The sequence below is a fragment of the Anopheles arabiensis genome, chromosome 3, assembly GCF_016920715.1.
Source record: "Anopheles arabiensis isolate DONGOLA chromosome 3, AaraD3, whole genome shotgun sequence".
In the NCBI taxonomy this organism is placed as follows: domain Eukaryota; kingdom Metazoa; phylum Arthropoda; class Insecta; order Diptera; family Culicidae; genus Anopheles; species Anopheles arabiensis.
The window spans coordinates 31,426,968-31,444,138 of record NC_053518.1 but is presented as its reverse complement, the minus strand read 5'-3'; the positions used below and the strand labels follow the sequence as shown (position 1 = coordinate 31,444,138).

Genomic DNA, 17,171 nt, shown 5'->3' with positions numbered 1-17,171 from the left:
AAATGAATAAATCGGCGTCGCAATTGGGTGCTTCGGTGGTATGCTTATGAGAGAGAGAGAGATAGCAGAGTAAAGCAATAATACTTTAAAAGACGTTTTATAAAAAAGGATGAAAAAAACATTAATTTACAGAAACCAACAAAATAAACCAATTGAATTAGAAGAGCAATTTAAAGTCCACAAAAAAGACCCCAAAAAGGTATAAAATTGCATTATACAAAAAACAATTCACAGAAACTCAAAACACAAAAACGTGTCATCATTCTTTTTGTGTTCGTTTTTTTCGTATTCATTTCGATTGTTCCATTTTTTCTGCGTCCTATTGCTTGTTGCTGAACGCTGACGCTGAGCGGTGTTCCTGCAATAAAGGTGATAATACTTTCAAATGAAATTCAAATTGCAATTCACGTCGCATCCTGTTCGCGTGTTGACAAAAACAGTATAGAACGAAAAGGGAGGATGGATGGAAAACAAATAGAAAAGAGAGACAGAGAGAGCGAGAGAGAGAGAGAGAGACAGAGAGAGAGAGAGTAAAATAGTGGAAAATACATCAACCCTGAACGAAGGAAAACATCAGTTCAATGTTCAGGGAATGCATTGGAAAAAGAGGAAAAAAAAAACAGCCAGGACAGAAGACCGGTAGATTGATGTGGAAATAAATATTCACGAGAGACAGTCCCACCAACACATCCCCCCCCTCCTCCCCCTGGATGATGAAGGACACAATGGGATTATGGAAATCCTTGCGAGGGAAGGGATTGGATTGGCCCGTCGTGACCAAGGAGCGGTAGATTGTTTGTGAAATGCTTTTTGATTGGGCAGAGCTTTCACTTGCTTTCTTTCCGTGATGCAAACAGATCGGGTTAATAACGGGGCGAGGGGGGTACGGGAGCTTGATGGAAATTCTATTTAACGGGGAACGGACACACCGACGGAAGGAAGCGATCTCTTATTGGAAAGTGGAAAAACACGTAGTGGAAATAAGAAATTGAAGCAACATGCTTTAAGCTGTTTTTGTTCAAAAGGGGGACAAGTTTTCCATTTATTTCTTTACGGTAAAAGAGACACGTGGATGATATACACAAGTCGCTGGGGGCAGCAGCACAGTTTAAGGAGAGTGTTTTAAACAATAGCTAACAAAACACACTCACACACGAACACTACCCAAAAAGCAGGGGTGCAATCGGCGCACACTTTAGTTAGTCGTCCGCTCCGGGGGGAGACAGTTTGCTACAGTTTCACGTTCCAGTTTTACAGTTGGAAAGGCTGGCTGGTAGTTGGTGCTGGTAGTGACGGTGGAAAATTGACACACTCGCGCTCGTTTCGTGTTGTGTGTTTGTATCGGTTGGATTGGTCGCAGCTTATTCACCTGTCATCATCTCCATAAACTCTGTCGATAAAAAAAAAACATCAAAAAAGAGCAGTAAGAATGGGAATTTAAATGAAATGAAGCTGAGAAGACTTTGACAGTCAAACGGGTCGGCAGAGGCTATTGTCTCTTACCATCGAAATCTACCGTGCCGGAACCATCCGTATCGATTTCCCCGATGATGCCGTCGAGATCCTCGCTGGACAGTTTATCGTCGAGTGCTTTCAGAATTTCCTTCAGCGTGCTGGAAAGAGGAAGGGATCAAGATCAAACAGGAGCGAACAAACAAAAAAAAAGAGCAAAAGATGAAACAGTCCTGCTTAACATGTGTGCTTCATGGTGTAGTGTTTGTGTGTGTGTTGGGGAGGAGGTAAATGTTCATCTACTGTATGACCCTTCACCTTCATTCCGAGCGCTTCTCGAGCCGCAAGATGCTGCTCAAAGGAGGAGCCGTTTTTCCCGAGAAAAAGCGTAACGTCATTTCATCTTGCGGAATGAAGAGTCGCCAATCCAGCACCAGTAGCAGCAGCAGCAGCAACAGTAGCCCCTGCAAACAAACCAGGTACGGCACATAACTTATAACACCGACCGACCCCAACTGGCACAGCATTTATAATTTAAAGGCGAGGCGGGTTTGGAGCATCGTGGCCTTGAGCGGAGCGAAATCAAGAGCTATTATGCTGAACGCGAACGCGTGCAGCCGTTTGCTACCACATGGGTGGTGTAGAGGGGGAAGCGGGGAAGCTATGGCAACAAAAAAGAGCAACCAATTCCGGCACCGACTCCGGTTGCGCATCACCGGTGATGATGGTGATATTTATGCTATCCGTTTGCGCGTCCGTTTCCGTTCTGTCGGTTTTTTCCCTTTTTTTCCTTCATCGCCGCAAATGGCACACACACACAAACGGTACACTACAGAGAAGTGCCCCAGCATGTGGAATGTTAGAATGGGGTGAGTAAACACAACCTCCAGGTCCGCATCACCAACCAACCGCACCAGGCAACCGCCGGTCAACGCGCTGCCAGCGTGGAGTGATGGGGGCGCCCAGTCGTTTGTGAAGAAAAATGGCTGCGTACTTGATGAGCGTGCGAGCTGCGGGGGGGGGGGGTCTGCGGCGTGGTTGTTTATTCGCGCATCAAACCGAACGGAAGAGCTAGGTCCAGGTGACGTGTGGATTAAGTGGATTTCCCGTAAAGATGAAAAGCAGATGCGAAGGAGCAACGCGGAACGATTGCGTAGATCTCCGCACGCTCTCTCTCTCCCTCTCCCTCAGCCATTCCACAGACCGTAGATCGGAATGTGCGTCTCGCACTGCCATTTCACCGCCTACTTTTGTCGCAACCTGTGTTGAAAGTTTCGAAATATTTTGTCAGCGATGCGAAATTAACTTCTTCTCCCCTTGGCAGCCGTTCCTTCCACCCTCCACTTTGCAGTCATAATTTGTGCACGGCGGGTGAAAATATGATACGTGAAAATGAGTCCGTTGGAAAGCGACGTTATTTATGAAGTTATTATTTTGGTGTGCGTGTGTGTGTGTGGGATTATGTTTTTTTTTTAATTTTTGCTTCCTTTAAATAAGTCTCTTTTTTGTTTGGGTTTTCACTGCTTTCTCTGCGTGGAGTGTTTGCGGAATGGGACAGCAGTTTATTGAGCTCGTTTGAATGTTAAAGCGTTTCCGGTCGTGTTCGGGCGGGACGGGAGTGTCTGCTTCCCTCCCCTTTGCGACAGCTCCATGGGTTGAAGGGGTGGCTATCTACATATGGTGGCAATAAATTTTCGACCAAAACCACAGACCGAACAACATGTGTGACGGGGTTTGCATGTAGCTCTGTTTGGCTGTGTGTGTTAAAACTAGTTTTTCACCGTAATTAGTTTAACGCCAACCGGAGGGAACGTGGAATGGAGCAGTGGAAAGTGGTCGTTTTTCCTACGTTGGCAGTAAAAAAATGAATGATCTTGCTCTCCGTTTGGCTGGTTTGGGTTTGGGTGTGAGCTAAAGTGCGATAGAGACAGTGACCTCCGCTCAATGTTTTCCAGTGTGTGCGTTAAAGGTTTTTAGGCAACGATGTGCGAACAAATGTCAAATGGAACGAATGGGTTTCGAGATTAGCTAGGGCAGCATTGTACATCGGGGATGGGTACGAAAAGGTTTGGATTATAGTGAGAGATGTTGTAGCTGTATAAAGAGCTGGAGTGATTTATGTTGAAGTGCAAAATGTACTCCAAATTGAGTTCGTTGCTTGATAAAAAATCCCAAAAATATTAACTATCTTTTGGACTTTTGGTCAAACATTTACGCAATTTAAAATAATAAGTTGACAAGGAGACACAATAAGCAATCCCAAACACTTACGCATTGCAGTATATATACCAGAGACAAAAAAAAAATAATAAAAAAAACATTGAAAGCATTTAGAAGGATTTGGCAAGGATTTTTGGATTTGGAGTCTGGCATTGGTATACTCCTAAGCCACTCCAATAACATTCGAAATAGCGATCAAATTCATGGATTTGGCTAGCCAGGAACGACCTTTTTGGCATCCCAGTCGACAAACATTCAACATTCTCCACAAAACGAGCCCCCAAAATCGGAAGTAGAATAGAAAGCACCACAGGATACTTCCGGTAACAACACACGCTCACACACATTGCGCCACATTTTTTTTTTATCTTTTTCCACCCAAAAAACAAGAAACGATGTGAATTTGCGGTCGTTAAATGTTTGCCTTTCACACACATTGCCCTTTTTCCACACCGATAAACACAAGCCTACGTGTGGCCATGTGGGTGAAGCGTTTCGTCCAGCCGGAGGTCACACCGCCTCGAACATAATTCCTCTGTGTATGTGTGTGTGTTTGTGTGTGTGTGTGTACACGGGAGTTAAAGTAGTGTAGGAAGTAGCGGCTCCGGCTGGCCCAAAAAAGACGACGCGAGCTTTGCTCACTCGGCAAGTGTTCTCGTTCGTTCGTTTAGTTGCGCGGAGTGAAAAGGCAAAAATAATGACACTATCGGTGCACGGTAAACAGCGATAAATCAAGCCGGTTCGTCGGAACTCGGCCAAAAAAAAAAAAAAACGTTTCCAAATTCACGACATGCACACCCAGAACATGTAACATGGACGATGGGGGGTGGAGTGGCGATAAATTAAAGGTTTATTTGACGTACGTGCACGCAAAGAAACCGAAAACATGTGGAGCGAAGAGCAAAGCAGGCGGCAGCATTTGAAGCATGAAAGCCTGGCTCGTCGTCTATTATCGTATTGTGTGTGTGTATGTGTGTGTGTATGTATGTAATTGGTGAAATAGTACGCTTGTCACGCCATATCGACAACAACTTTCCCTCCCATCCTTCCCAATATTCCGGTACCTGGTGGTGATGTAGCCGTTACCCTCGCGGTCATACAACCGGAAGGCTTCCTTCAGCTCCTGCTGCATCGCCTCCGCGTCTTCCTCCTCCTGCAGGAAGTTGGAGGCAATGTTGGCAAAGCCGTCGAAGTTAACGCGGCCCGTGCTTTCCGGGTCCTCCTCGTCGATCAGGTCCTGCAGCTCGCCCTCGTCGAACAGCTGGCCCATCGTGTTGAGAATGGTCGAGATCTTGATCGTCTCGATGAAGCCCGTCTTCTGCGTGTCAAACATCTGGAATGCTTTGCGCATGATCAGCATTCTCTGCTCCTCATCATCCTGGGAGGGAAACATTGGGAAAAGAAAGAAAAAGAAGAGAAACAAATCAAAGTTACTCCAAATGCCACGTGTTTTTAATTTCGCGTGCCATTCCGTGCCATTTCGCGTCCACGAATGACAGCTGACGACAGGGTTGGACCACCGTTGGCTCGTCTACTGTCAGCTGTCAAACTGACAGCTAGTATTTAATATTGTAAATGTTGCTCAGGGAATGGGGGAATGAGAAGCGTATTAATAACAGCTTACAATTTATTTCAACATTCCCACTGCTTCCGCTACTAATTGCGTTTCGTGTTCCGTTTTTAATACATTGTAGGCTCGGAGCAAATTTCCAACTTGCTTCGAGTATCATCTCATAATCCTGTTCCATGTTTTGTACGACATTTCCGATTGCACCGAGCGTAAATATGCTCCCCGTCCAGCTCAACTCTCCGTTTTTCGCATAAACAGGTGTCGATCAAAACAGGGGCGATTGAGGGGGCCGCCACCTTGAGCAGAAGGACTGGCACTGTGAAGCACTGACGGAAAGACATTAACATCCACACACACACAATCACACCACTCAAATGGGCTGTGAAATCGAAACTCTCTCCCCTTTAAGCCCCCTGCAATGCTTCCCTTCTTCAACAGCAAAAAGGCCGGATGTCGGAATGGTTCTGTTTGTCGTATCTCTGAAATGGCATTCCCTTTTTCTTCACCCCCCTCCCCCTCGGTTTGGGGGTCATTTTTGGCCGCCTTTAATCGTTTGCCCAATCGCAGTAAGCACCGGGAAAACGGAGCGGAAGGCGGTTGTGATCGGGTGGCACGATTCAAGTGCGCTCTCGAGTCTCGCGATTCCGTTATAAATATTAATGGAGAGGAGGAATTTTTAGTGTCTTTCGTCTGTGCACGGTCCAACTGTGGTCCAACGATGGGAGCTGCCCCCCCGCCATACTTGCATCCCCGAGACACTCCTTTCGCTCGCTATGTTGCAGCATTAATCATTTGCGCCCTCTCCAATGATTTCGCCCTTCGCTGGCTCAGCCTTCGCTTTGCCCCGAAACGCGATACACAAGACAGGGACAAACACCATTTGGCAGACCAAAGCGACTGGCCCGCGGCCAACACGGTAGGGCCCCTGTGTGGCAAACCTCCTCCCCTTGCAGTGCAGTGAGACCCCTAGCCACTAGCCCTGATGTAATTATTAACGATTGATTCATGATCATCACGCGCGGTGACACGATCGCCCGACCGGGGACCTACGGAACGTGGGTCGCGCACATCTCGTGTTACGCTTATTTATTCACTTTACCGGAAAGGGGAGTGTTGTGAGGTAGAAGGAGAAGAGGTAAAAATGCTTGAGTTAAAAATATATCAACCAACGTCCGCGCCACCAAGAAGCCAACACGGAGAGGGAGAACTCGGCAGGAAATGATCCGTAGCGGGATAGCCGCGGGTTTTTTGATCTCCGAGGGCGCGGTTTGGATTTTTGATTGACACTCCACCCTATTAGATCCCACTCTACCTCGCCCCCCTTCCCCCTTTTTTCAAAGTTTGATGCTCGATGACCGCGAAAATCTTTCATCCTGCGGCAGTTCGTTCCCTGCGTGTGTGTCAGTATGAGTGGTATGATTTATTGGTTTTGTGGCCGCATTGCAGCATCACTGGGCCCTCGGCCCAAGCAGCTGCCCGTCAACCGGGGAGGGTATTCGGCTTGTCACAATAAACAATGGAACCGATTAGAGGTTAGGTATGCGTCTGGTGTGATGGTGCGTGTATGTGTGATAGACACACATTGTCAGTAAAAACATGAGTGGAACATACGTTCCGCGGATGGATGGTTGTTATGATTCTTTCGAACTGCGCGTTCGGGGGCGGGTTTTATTGGCGGTTGCTGTTGGAGATGTGTCAAACTTTCCACCAAAACGTCATAAACAGACCGTTGATGGGTACTTAAGGAACAGCTGAGGGAAAACAGCAAAGAGGATTTATGTGGGAATATTTTGAAATTTTCATACAAAACAATGTTTAAAAGTGAAACTTAAATTCAAATATGATTGGAAGGAGATATTTTTTTTTCTTTGGCTCAACAACCGTTGTCGGTCAAGGCCTGCCTGTACCACTTGTGGGCTTGGCTTTCAGTGACTAATTGATTTCCCCCCATAGCAGGATAGTCAGTACTACGTATGGCGGCACGGTCTATTTGGGGATTGAACCCATGACGGGCATGTTGTTAAGTCGTACGAGTTGACGACTGTACTACGAGACCGGCTAAGGAGATATTATGTCCCTAAAAATGTCCCTAGAAAAAGGATGTTTTACGCATCAAACGGTAGGTTGTTAGGTAGTTCCTTACAATAAAAACTCTTAATTTCCTATGAAATTAAGTTCCTTTTACATAATACTTCAACGGTTGTTGGGCTGAAGCTCTCAGAAAATGATAGTAAAGGTGATAGGTTGAGTAAAATGCATAAGAAATGCCAGAAATGTCAGCAATTATTCAAAATTGCATTTTTTGTTTTCATTCTTGCTTTGTGATGACCTTAATCTAGAGAAATTGTTGCATTATTTGAGCAGCCTGAGCAAGAACATTATAGTTTAGTTCCGTTTTTTTATTGATGAGCTAATTTACTCTTTTTAATTTTTTACATGGCATTTTACACTTTGTTTTGAAGATGTTTTTTACAAACAGTTTGGAAGATTATACAGAACTGATTATTACTTTTATGTATACTAATTAATCTTACACATTTTTTACGGCATTTTGCACCTTTTTTTGCTTCTCTCCGGCAGAAGGTGCCACATATTGTTGGACAAAGACTGGGGATTAGATCGAATAGAACGACAATTAAGTGTCCTTAAATCTCTTAGTGTGTGATTTTAAATTCTCTTTGGGGAATATAAATAAAATAAATAATTTAAATTTGTTTCAGTGTCATTTTCAAACGTTAAAAGTATTATTCAACGCTCTTGAGTTGTTTTTCAACTCGAACGAATCAATAACATGCCCGTAATGGGTTCAAGCCCGGAATACACCGTCCCCCCGTAGTAAGGACTGGCTGCGTGGTATTGAATAAAGTCTTGAAAGCCTGTATAGGCCGGCATGTCCTCGTAGGACGATTACGCTAAATAGAAGAAGAGTTGTTTTTCAACAGTGGAACGGTCACAAATACATGACAACAGTCAAAAAACATCTTGTTAGTGTTAAGTTATGCTATTCACATCGTAAACTGAACCCATTAGAACAAAATAATACTGCTACATGGGCGTCACGCTACGCAACAGCCATAAAACAATCAGCCTGCGTGAAACTTGAAGTTCATAAGCACTTTAACTGAGGCTGTCTTTCATTTAAACATAAAACCTATTCTCATCTGATCTAAAATATCTTAACACGGTAATGGGGCATAAGCATTTTATTGATTTTATGGACAATATCAAAGGTGAAAAAACAGCGTGTACAATATGTGTCAATGTTCGTCGTTCTTCATAGTGAAAAGCAATCCCATTGATGTACAGGTAAAATGGGTCAATAAATATTCATCTATTCCATTTTAATTGCTCTCTACATTTGGGAAAATATTGCGCTCGTTTCCACCACCAACGATCCCTAACGTATTCGACAACGACCAACGATCCCTAACGCTCCAACAAAATAGCAACAAAACAAAATGCAACGAGTAATGATTTATGCTCCCCCAAAGAGCAGATGATTGAAGTAATAAAAGGCAAGAAACGCCGAGCGGAATCGATTTTAATTATATTTTAATAACTTTTCCCCTCCTGCTGCTGTTGTTACCTAAAAGATAATGTTTTAGTGAGTGTGTGAAAGTGTCGCTGTACTTATTTCTGCTAGGTTAATTGAGTTGAAGTGGAAAGTGTAGTGCACTGCACAGCGGGATGTTTTAAGAGGAAAATCCTTCTCTTTCGTCACTGGCCACTAATTAAGTGATGCTTGCCATCCATCCCCGTGTGTCCCCCCGTGACATGTGGGGAAAAAGATAGAGGGAAAAGAAAACACCAAACCACTCTCCCGCACCAACCACTGTGCACCCCGGGCGTGGACAGACGTGTGGAAATGTGTCACACTGTCCGCTCCATTAGTGCCGAGGTTGATCGTTCCATTGGCGGCGACAAGGGCGGTGTTTGCACAGCTAAACACTAATTGAAATTGGCCAGCTACCGAGCTACCGCGAGTCGGTTGGGGAAACTACACACTGCACTCGCTTTAAGTGAATTGACACGGGCACACAAGAAACTCACAAAATAATCCGACATCTTGACGCTCCAGGCAAGGGCACGGGACGGGACGGAAGCGATCCGGGACACTTGAAAAGACACGGCAGCTCCGGCTTCCGGGCAGCTGGGCACAACGTCCGTTCGAGGCACAACGGCACCGTTACTGTGACTGCGACTGTGACTGGCCGTGAATTGCGCGAGTCTTGCCGCGAGTGGCCTGCCAAAGAGCACCTTGGCACCTCTGCCAAGGGCGGGTTACGCTCACCCGATCGATTGTGACCGATCGAATTAAGCGCACCACTCACTGGGACTGTTGGGCAGAACAAAGATCGACCATCCCCAGGACGCTTGGGCAGGAAGCAGCTGCAAGGCAATTAATGTCTCTCAATACGAGCGAACTCTCTTGAGCGATCGCTAGCCAAGCGGGGTTTTGCAAGCAAGAGCGACCAATAATAATATTTGCCATCTCGATCTTCGATCGCCGTTTCGATCGCCACCCCCTTTGTGGAGGTAGTTTGGTGATCGATTTCAGGGAGCGAGGAGAGCGAGAGGCAGTTTAAATTTTATTTATTTACACCTGCAGCCGCGTAAACTGAGCCGATGCGAGTTGAGATAAACCACCCAGCAGGACCATCCCGCCCTTCTTGTGGCTCTCATTTAGCAGCCGGAAGGAGCAATATAAATGACGTACCGTTCGAGCGAGCAGCTAAGCTAAGCTCGTTGCAGGTGTACGTTTGCAAGATGGATGGGTGAAAATAACTTATCCTGCTTCAAATGGAGAATATTTCATGTACAGGGCATACGGGCAGAGGGGTGTTGTTTTTTCTTTCTTTCGTTTTGCCCTGCTCACACTCTCGTTGTACACTCGTTTTCCGAGTGTTTTTTTCTACTTCTGTGTATATGCATATAATTACCACCACGGACTGTTTTTAGCGGCGGGATTGGAAAAAAAGAACTCAACCTAAATAAAGCCACCGAGACGATGAATTAAAAATAACGACTCATTAATTAATGTGTACAGCAACCGGCAGAAGGGAACGTTGCAAAAAAAAAAAAACGATCGCAGCAAGCCGATACTTTGGGCGATGAGTTATGCTTTCCAAGGAAAAGAACGTGGTAGAGTGAGAGGGAAAAAGCAATTGCAAGCCAATGGTTTATGAGCGGTTTGGCCAAATCGGGGAGGTTTTACTGGCTTTAATTTTGAGTGATTTATGTGAGGCTTCGTTACGATAAACTTAAAAAAGTTTATGCATAAAAATCAATCAAGCTTTAACAATCAAATTAACGCCGTTTTTGATATACAGTAGCCGCAGCTATCATCAAACTTTGGGGCTTGTGGGACGGTTCCTTAAACAACTCATCTAAAAGCTGTCTTTCCATATCTTTGAGGATACAGCTTGGCTATGCTCCTGCAACAAAATCAGGTCTATATCTAAACAAACCTAGGAAAACCATGCATAAATGTTGAAATAGGTATGAACAGTCACAGTTTCACTCAATGTCTGACAGTTTCTATTCCCCGACTAATATTGACCAATACAATAATGAAATTGAATAATTTTAGTTGTTGGTCAGCAATGCTCTTCGATAGGTAGTATTGGAACTTGATGTACCTTAAGCGACTTAAGTCTAGAACACTTGATATTTGATTTTTATTTGTTGAATTCAACGGGCCTTATGCGGCCCTCTCCAAGCGGAGTTACACAAAAATTACTCAAAATTATAAATATGAACTTAAACGCAGTAAAAATAAATTCGAGCCACACAGCCAGAATACAGCTCATAACATTCTTGTTCCGAATTCTTGTTCTGATAATTAATGAATTGGCTATGCATGGTTTTCCACAGGTTTTATTTAGACACTGGTCTGATTGTTTGCATCAGCATAGCCTTAAAGTTTCCTGCATCGATATGTAAAGTCAATAGTGAAAAAATGATACGAGAAGGTACAAGTAACTGTCTATGAAGCAGTAAAATTAGCAAAATAATATAGTATATTGTATAAGACAACGTAGGAGTCCACTATAAACCTGTTATCGCAGCGATCACCAAATTGAAATGAATCACGGGAACGAATTATTTGTATTAAAGAATAATTAAATAAATCCGTTGGTAAAATTGAGCAAAAAAGGATTTCGATTTAAAAAAGTCAGCTAACAAAAACAAACAAGACCGAACATGCCGAGGATTGAACGTACGTCAATCGCTATATTGATTTCTGCATTACTGCGCCAACTTTGTCGGCTGTCACTACGTGTTCTAACAGTTTCTGCTTTTAATCAATGTAAACAAACGCTTTCATTTTCGATTATTATTATTTATGTTTATCAGGCTCTCAAGTGCGCTTCGACGATCTGGAATGTACCCAGCGCCATTACAGTACATCAAAGATTGATCCGCATTTATTTACACTCCTTGCAATGCACGCACCAAAGGGGAACGGATGAAGAAAATTAAACCATTTTCCCTTTGAAATACGCTGAGCAATATCGGAAATATCTCATCTAGCGCACCCGTAAACACGCCTGATTAATTGATTATTGATGTACGCAATAACGGAAGTGACACGCTTCGGTGTGCCGTTTGCGTTTGGGGATTTAGGCCAGCAAAGAAGCAGGAGAGAATACACGCATCAACATGGAGATTATCTTCAAAGCAGCTTCCGGCGCAAAACGCGTGGAATGTGCCTTCTTTTTTATGTCTCTTCATAAGCAGAAACATGTAATGCAATAGAGATAATGCCGTAATGGAGTAATGAAACCGATTACGGTGGTTCGATCCATGCCCGGCATACCATCGCTAATGAATCATTTGCCACACCACTCCATCCATGTCAGTCAGACAGATCTGAGGCTCGCAACGCAAGGCAGCGCAGCCCCCGTGATGATTAATAACCGTGGAATGAGTTGAGATTTATTAATAAAATCCACCGAACAGCGCACGAACCAAGACAGGGAGAGAGTGACTTCTTTCGATCACAAGCACACACACACGACCACACGTCAAATGGAATCGTGCGAAGGCGGATGAACCTGCACACACCCTTCCTCTCTCCCCGCAAACAGTGATCTGATCACATCAATTTCACGCCCTTTTTCATGGCTCAACAGAACCGCAGCAGCAGCATCAGCAGCCGCCAAGGAATGCTTTTGCGGATGATTCGTCCACCGTTTTTTGTGTGTGCCGTCTTCAATGCGGTGGTACACAGACATAAGACGGAAGGAGCGGAGATTGATTTGATCCCGTCATTGATTCGTCGCTCGGTTAATTAATATGTGCCAGTGCGCGAATGTGACGAGTCAATGTCAGAAATAGTTCGTGCGCGCACGCTTTTTCGCCCCAAAAACCTGCCAAAAACCCCAACACCTAGACAGACACCGGGTGACTACACAGCAGCACACTCAGCACTCCGATCGCGTGATGATCGGGATGATTAACAAATCAAATGTCGCAATATTGTGAAAGGAGAAAAACTAAACATCAAAACAGCACCGAAAGAAAGAAAAAAGTAGTGAACTTCGTTTCACTTCTAATTTATTCTGTCCTTGCACCGGGCGTGATTGATTGCAACTTTTACTGGTCATAATAATGGTTATTTCCCCGGTTGCATTTCATGGAGGCGGTTTCTGTTGGCACCATTTCCGGGGTTGGCACATTGAATAAAATAATGTTTCTTCGCTCGCACGGGCCATGGAGGCGCCCAGTACCTTACACTACCGGGCAGGCTGCGTACGTTTCATTAAAGTCTTAACACACACACACACACACACACACACTCCTCACTCAATACATTACCATTTTGATCGGCTGGGATGGTGTGTCACTGGGTATCACTCAAGGGACTGGAGTAAAAACGGCTCTGCTGCAAAACTGCGTAACCGCGCGAACTGAACGCAACGAAAGACAGCGCAAGACTCGGCCGACTCGCGTGGTGCGCAACTTTTTCCAAAAAACACCGTCCACGAACACAACACGCACACACAAACACACACAGCCTCCCTCGAAAGCAGTTAATTAACCGAACGCGGCTCAATAGGCAACTAGGGTCGAAAAATATCATTCAGCATCATTTATATTTAAAAACTCCTCCGCACAATATTGACGCTCAGCTCCCGCCCTCTTACAAAGGGTCAGCAGGGGTAGGAGAGGGACCCATCCAAGAGCAGGTTATGAGTCGCAGCATGCGTGAGAAGTCCGCCCCGTCGTGCAGCAACGGGGCTGAAAGGTGAAAAATATTTTGCCTTCGCTTTCTCCCTCGTCTCGCCGGCGAAAAACTGCACTGCGCTCTAACGGTTTATCTCGTCTCTTTCCAGTCCCGCGGCCAGCAGCGAGTGAAAGAGACCATCCACATCGAGTGAGGCGTGTGTGTGACGTTCTACTTCTTCTCTCCCCCCTCTCCATGTGCTCAACGGGTGGCCATCGGTCGCAATGGGCAGGAAAAATCGCTATAAGTAGCTCTAGCAAGCGTGTATACGTTGTGTGGTTTTTCTTTTCCATTCGCGCAGCGCCACGGTCCCGGTGGCAAATGCCGGCCGTATGGAAACGTGCTGTGAGTGAGGCGTAACAGTAACACCCTTCTTTGCCTCCATCGTCCATCTGCTTGTACGCCACCGAGTGAGTGTGTGAGCGGAGTGCATGGCATCCTTCGATCCATCATTCCAAACGGGAAATCCGCACTTTGACACTCGAACAGTGTGTCACACACAAACAGACACACAAACACACACAAGAACAGGGTAGGGCAGCAGTGGTTTACATAATTTCAATGAATCTCTTCCCTTTCGCAAACCTACCCCACAAGTGATTATTTGTGTCTGTGTGTGTCTGTGTGTTTGTGTAGGACATTTTTGCCTCAAACCATCGCCTGGTCGACGTCCCTTTGGGTGCTACGTTTCGCATCGTTTGCCAATGAATCTGAGAAGTAGCATCTCGCCCCCCCCCCCCCCAATTGGGCCAGGTGTTGATCGGAGCTGCAACCTTTCAAGAATGAACGAAGTAGGCAGGTCGAGAGGATGGCAAGCAGTGTGGTGAGCGGGTTTAATCAAGTGTGTGAGATGTGGTGCGAGCGAACGTTATAAAAATGGACGCAGGAACTTACCGTGCCGGGGTTTTGTTTGCGTTCATAATCCACTATAAATGCAGGTGCGTCTGGATTCGGGAGTTTCGGGGCGATCGGTTTTAGCAGTGCCGACGACGAGGTGGTCGAGAACTTCGTTCTATGGAGTTTATTAAGTTTCGCTTTTCGTTGATTTATTGAACGTTTAAATTATAACATTAATTTAAAGGAGTCAATCGTTTGGAAAATGCTCACCAGTCGCGCCACTACACTTTGAAGGCAATACAACCACAATACGCAGGAAGGTTACCATCAAATTGAAATGCGCAAACAAACACACTCTGTTCGGAAAGATTACATCGCAATCACACGTCGCCGCCGCAATCGTGATTGCGAAAGTGTGAGAAGAAATTATGTTAATCTTTCGCGGCCGCGGTCGTTCGCTGCCGAGGCGGAGGAATGCTAGTGCCGTTTTCCGAATGGCAACGCCAGGTGCTGCGTGGTTATCGGCATCAGATTCAGAGGGAGGTCTTTGGTTACGCTTCATGGAGCACCGTTTGGCGTGACACTTGGGAAGGAATGGTTTCTGGAAGAAGTGTAGCGGAAAAGGAACAGCGACACACTCACACACAGCCAGCTCACTAAAGATTTGCTCTTAAAATAGTGCGTAAGTTGCATAAATTTATTGTTTCACTAGGTTTCGAGTGGCACAAGGCTTCGCGTTTGAGCGTGATGGAATGCAGCATAAAACTAATTGCTCGGTTGCTATAGGTAGCTATAGAATTAGCGAAGAATGTTCATGGCTTCCTCAATTGCAGCGGCTACTTTGTTTCGGGGGCACAACCTTGGAATCGACTAATGGTATTGGCTAAAACCAATGTGGGGCAGTAATTCGTTTTTGTTGTTTAGTGAAGCGAATCTAGAGAGTAGTCGTGTTGATTAACGTGCTAGTTTGTACTAGAGAGGCAGAAAGAGAGGTATTATAAGGAATGGGAGTTTTCTTGGCTGCCAACGTTTGATTGATTAGCTGGAAGTGATACGGTGTGATTATTAGGATGAGAGATACAAGACAGCTCCTTTCCGTTGGTATGAGGCTGCGCTCTATTCAACAGATGAGAGACGATGAGCATAGTACAGTTTTGTCGTGGGTAAACATTTTTTTGGCATCCAACTAGGCTTTACCTCAAAAGCTAAAAAACTAAACTTTTTCGTGGTTTGTGTTGTAAAGCAGTTTTGGTTTTCAACGCCAAATTCTACCAAAATATTTAATAAATTAAAATTTATAAATTTTATTTAAGGTTTAAAGCGTTTAAAGAATGTATGCACGGAACAAAAAGGAAGCATGTTTGAGGTTCACTCATCAAAAAATTTAAATTATCTCACCTAATCTCAGCCTAGCAAAAGTAAAATAACATAAATAACAGGGTTTTCCAAGTCAGTTTTGAATGTAAACGTTTTTTTAAAGCACGCGGTGAGCTAGATGTTAATCCACATCAATCGGATATTTAATTTCCATTATCATCCTTTTTTATTTTCATCAGCATGATTTTCAACAGGTCTCAAGCTGGATTGAGTTTGACTGTTCTTTTGTGATGTGTTGATAATCATGTGTAAAAACTGACCGAGCGGCTACATGAGGTGAAATATACAGCGAAATGAACTATTTGACAGGCGAAATATCTGACGGATAAAGCATCACAGCAACCAGCTGATGTGCAATGAAAACAAATAACGTGCACAAAATCGTAACTAAATCCATGGAATAACTTCAATATCCAGTACTTTGTCAATTTTGAGTCAATAGTTCACAATTTCTTCCAATTAGGGAATGTTCTGCTTAAGAAGATATTATTTTTAAGTGATTTTCGAAAGCGGATGTTGTGTCTCCCCCAACCCTTTTGCTGTACCTGTCAGATATTTCGCCTGTCAAATAGTTCATTTCGCTGTATATTTCACCTCATGTAGCCGCGCGGTGAAATTTCGTTATGAAGCAAATACACCTTGTGACAACTGTTGAATATCATCTAGGAGGCGGTGAATAATTATGTCCACATTTGAAAGTGACTTGGAAAACCCTGCAATCAATAGCATACTTATTGGATTCAACATTTATGTTTTATTTTAATTAAGCGTTTTGAAACATTTTTAAGTGTTTTATTGAATATATCATCAAATGAATTTAAACAATCTGTCCTTTATTTAGCGACAAAGTGGCTTAGGATCACTTCGTGAATCCTGATATCGGAACTACTTGACCCGATCAGTGCAAAATGTATGTCTACTATTACTGTTGCTATTACTTTGTCTATTTGAAAACTATATTGCTGTATCGCCCTCTGCCAGGAATCACAGAAAGCAACACCATACGAGTGAACTGATAGTTAGTAATTAATAGTCATTATCACAAACGGTTAATACGTCGTTGCATAAAGGACTATTTAAATCTGCAAATGCTCAATTTAATTATCAACTTATTTCAATGAAATTCAACTTGACATTAAAATGTTTCAATTATAAACCTAATATCTACCTCACCTTCGCTACAGCATGCCCTAACGGTCGAATCATCCATCCATCGCATAACTACCGCGCGACAATCTCAAAACATTTGTAATCAATTTGCTTCACCGTAATGCAGTCTGCTAACGACCAGCACTAACATTTAACTATGCCTTTGCAATACCATTAACGCGCACTGTATCGTGCCAGATCGCTGCTGAACCCGTCTCCAATCCCCCAGGGGAACAGGAGAAAAATCTCATCAAACGATCGGCAATAAACGAGTGGCATCATCCGTCCCATTCACGCGTCGCCCCATCCTTTCCCAACAACTCGAACTGGAGCGAA

The 17,171-nt window shown here is 44.3% G+C and overlaps 1 protein-coding gene across 2 annotated transcripts; it reads right to left on the bottom strand.

Annotated features, from left to right (window-relative positions):
• Positions 1-1,002: 1,002 nt before the first annotated feature.
• LOC120903127 (troponin C) lies at positions 1,003-13,311 on the bottom strand. Of its 2 annotated transcripts, none has more exons than XM_040312363.1 (4): positions 13,064-13,311; positions 4,737-5,050; positions 1,504-1,613; positions 1,003-1,390 (listed from the first exon to the last, which is right to left on the bottom strand). In XM_040312363.1, exons 1-4 carry the CDS (start codon positions 13,064-13,066, stop codon positions 1,362-1,364), a joined length of 456 nt encoding a protein of 151 aa, XP_040168297.1. In that variant the 5' UTR covers positions 13,067-13,311; the 3' UTR covers positions 1,003-1,361. The 2 variants fall into 2 exon arrangements, with proteins under 2 accessions (XP_040168297.1, XP_040168296.1); XM_040312362.1 differs by lacking the exon at positions 13,064-13,311 and adding an exon at positions 9,293-9,576.
• Between the last annotated feature and the right edge of the window lie 3,860 nt (positions 13,312-17,171).

Coding starts and splice junctions, on each gene's coding strand:
- LOC120903127 (XM_040312362.1), bottom strand. Junction 1,614..4,736: donor AACGGCTACATCACCACCAG/GTACCGGAATAT, acceptor TCCTCTTTCCAG/CACGCTGAAGGAAATTCTGA. Junction 1,391..1,503: donor CGGCACGGTAGATTTCGATG/GTAAGAGACAAT, acceptor TTTTATCGACAG/AGTTTATGGAGATGATGACA.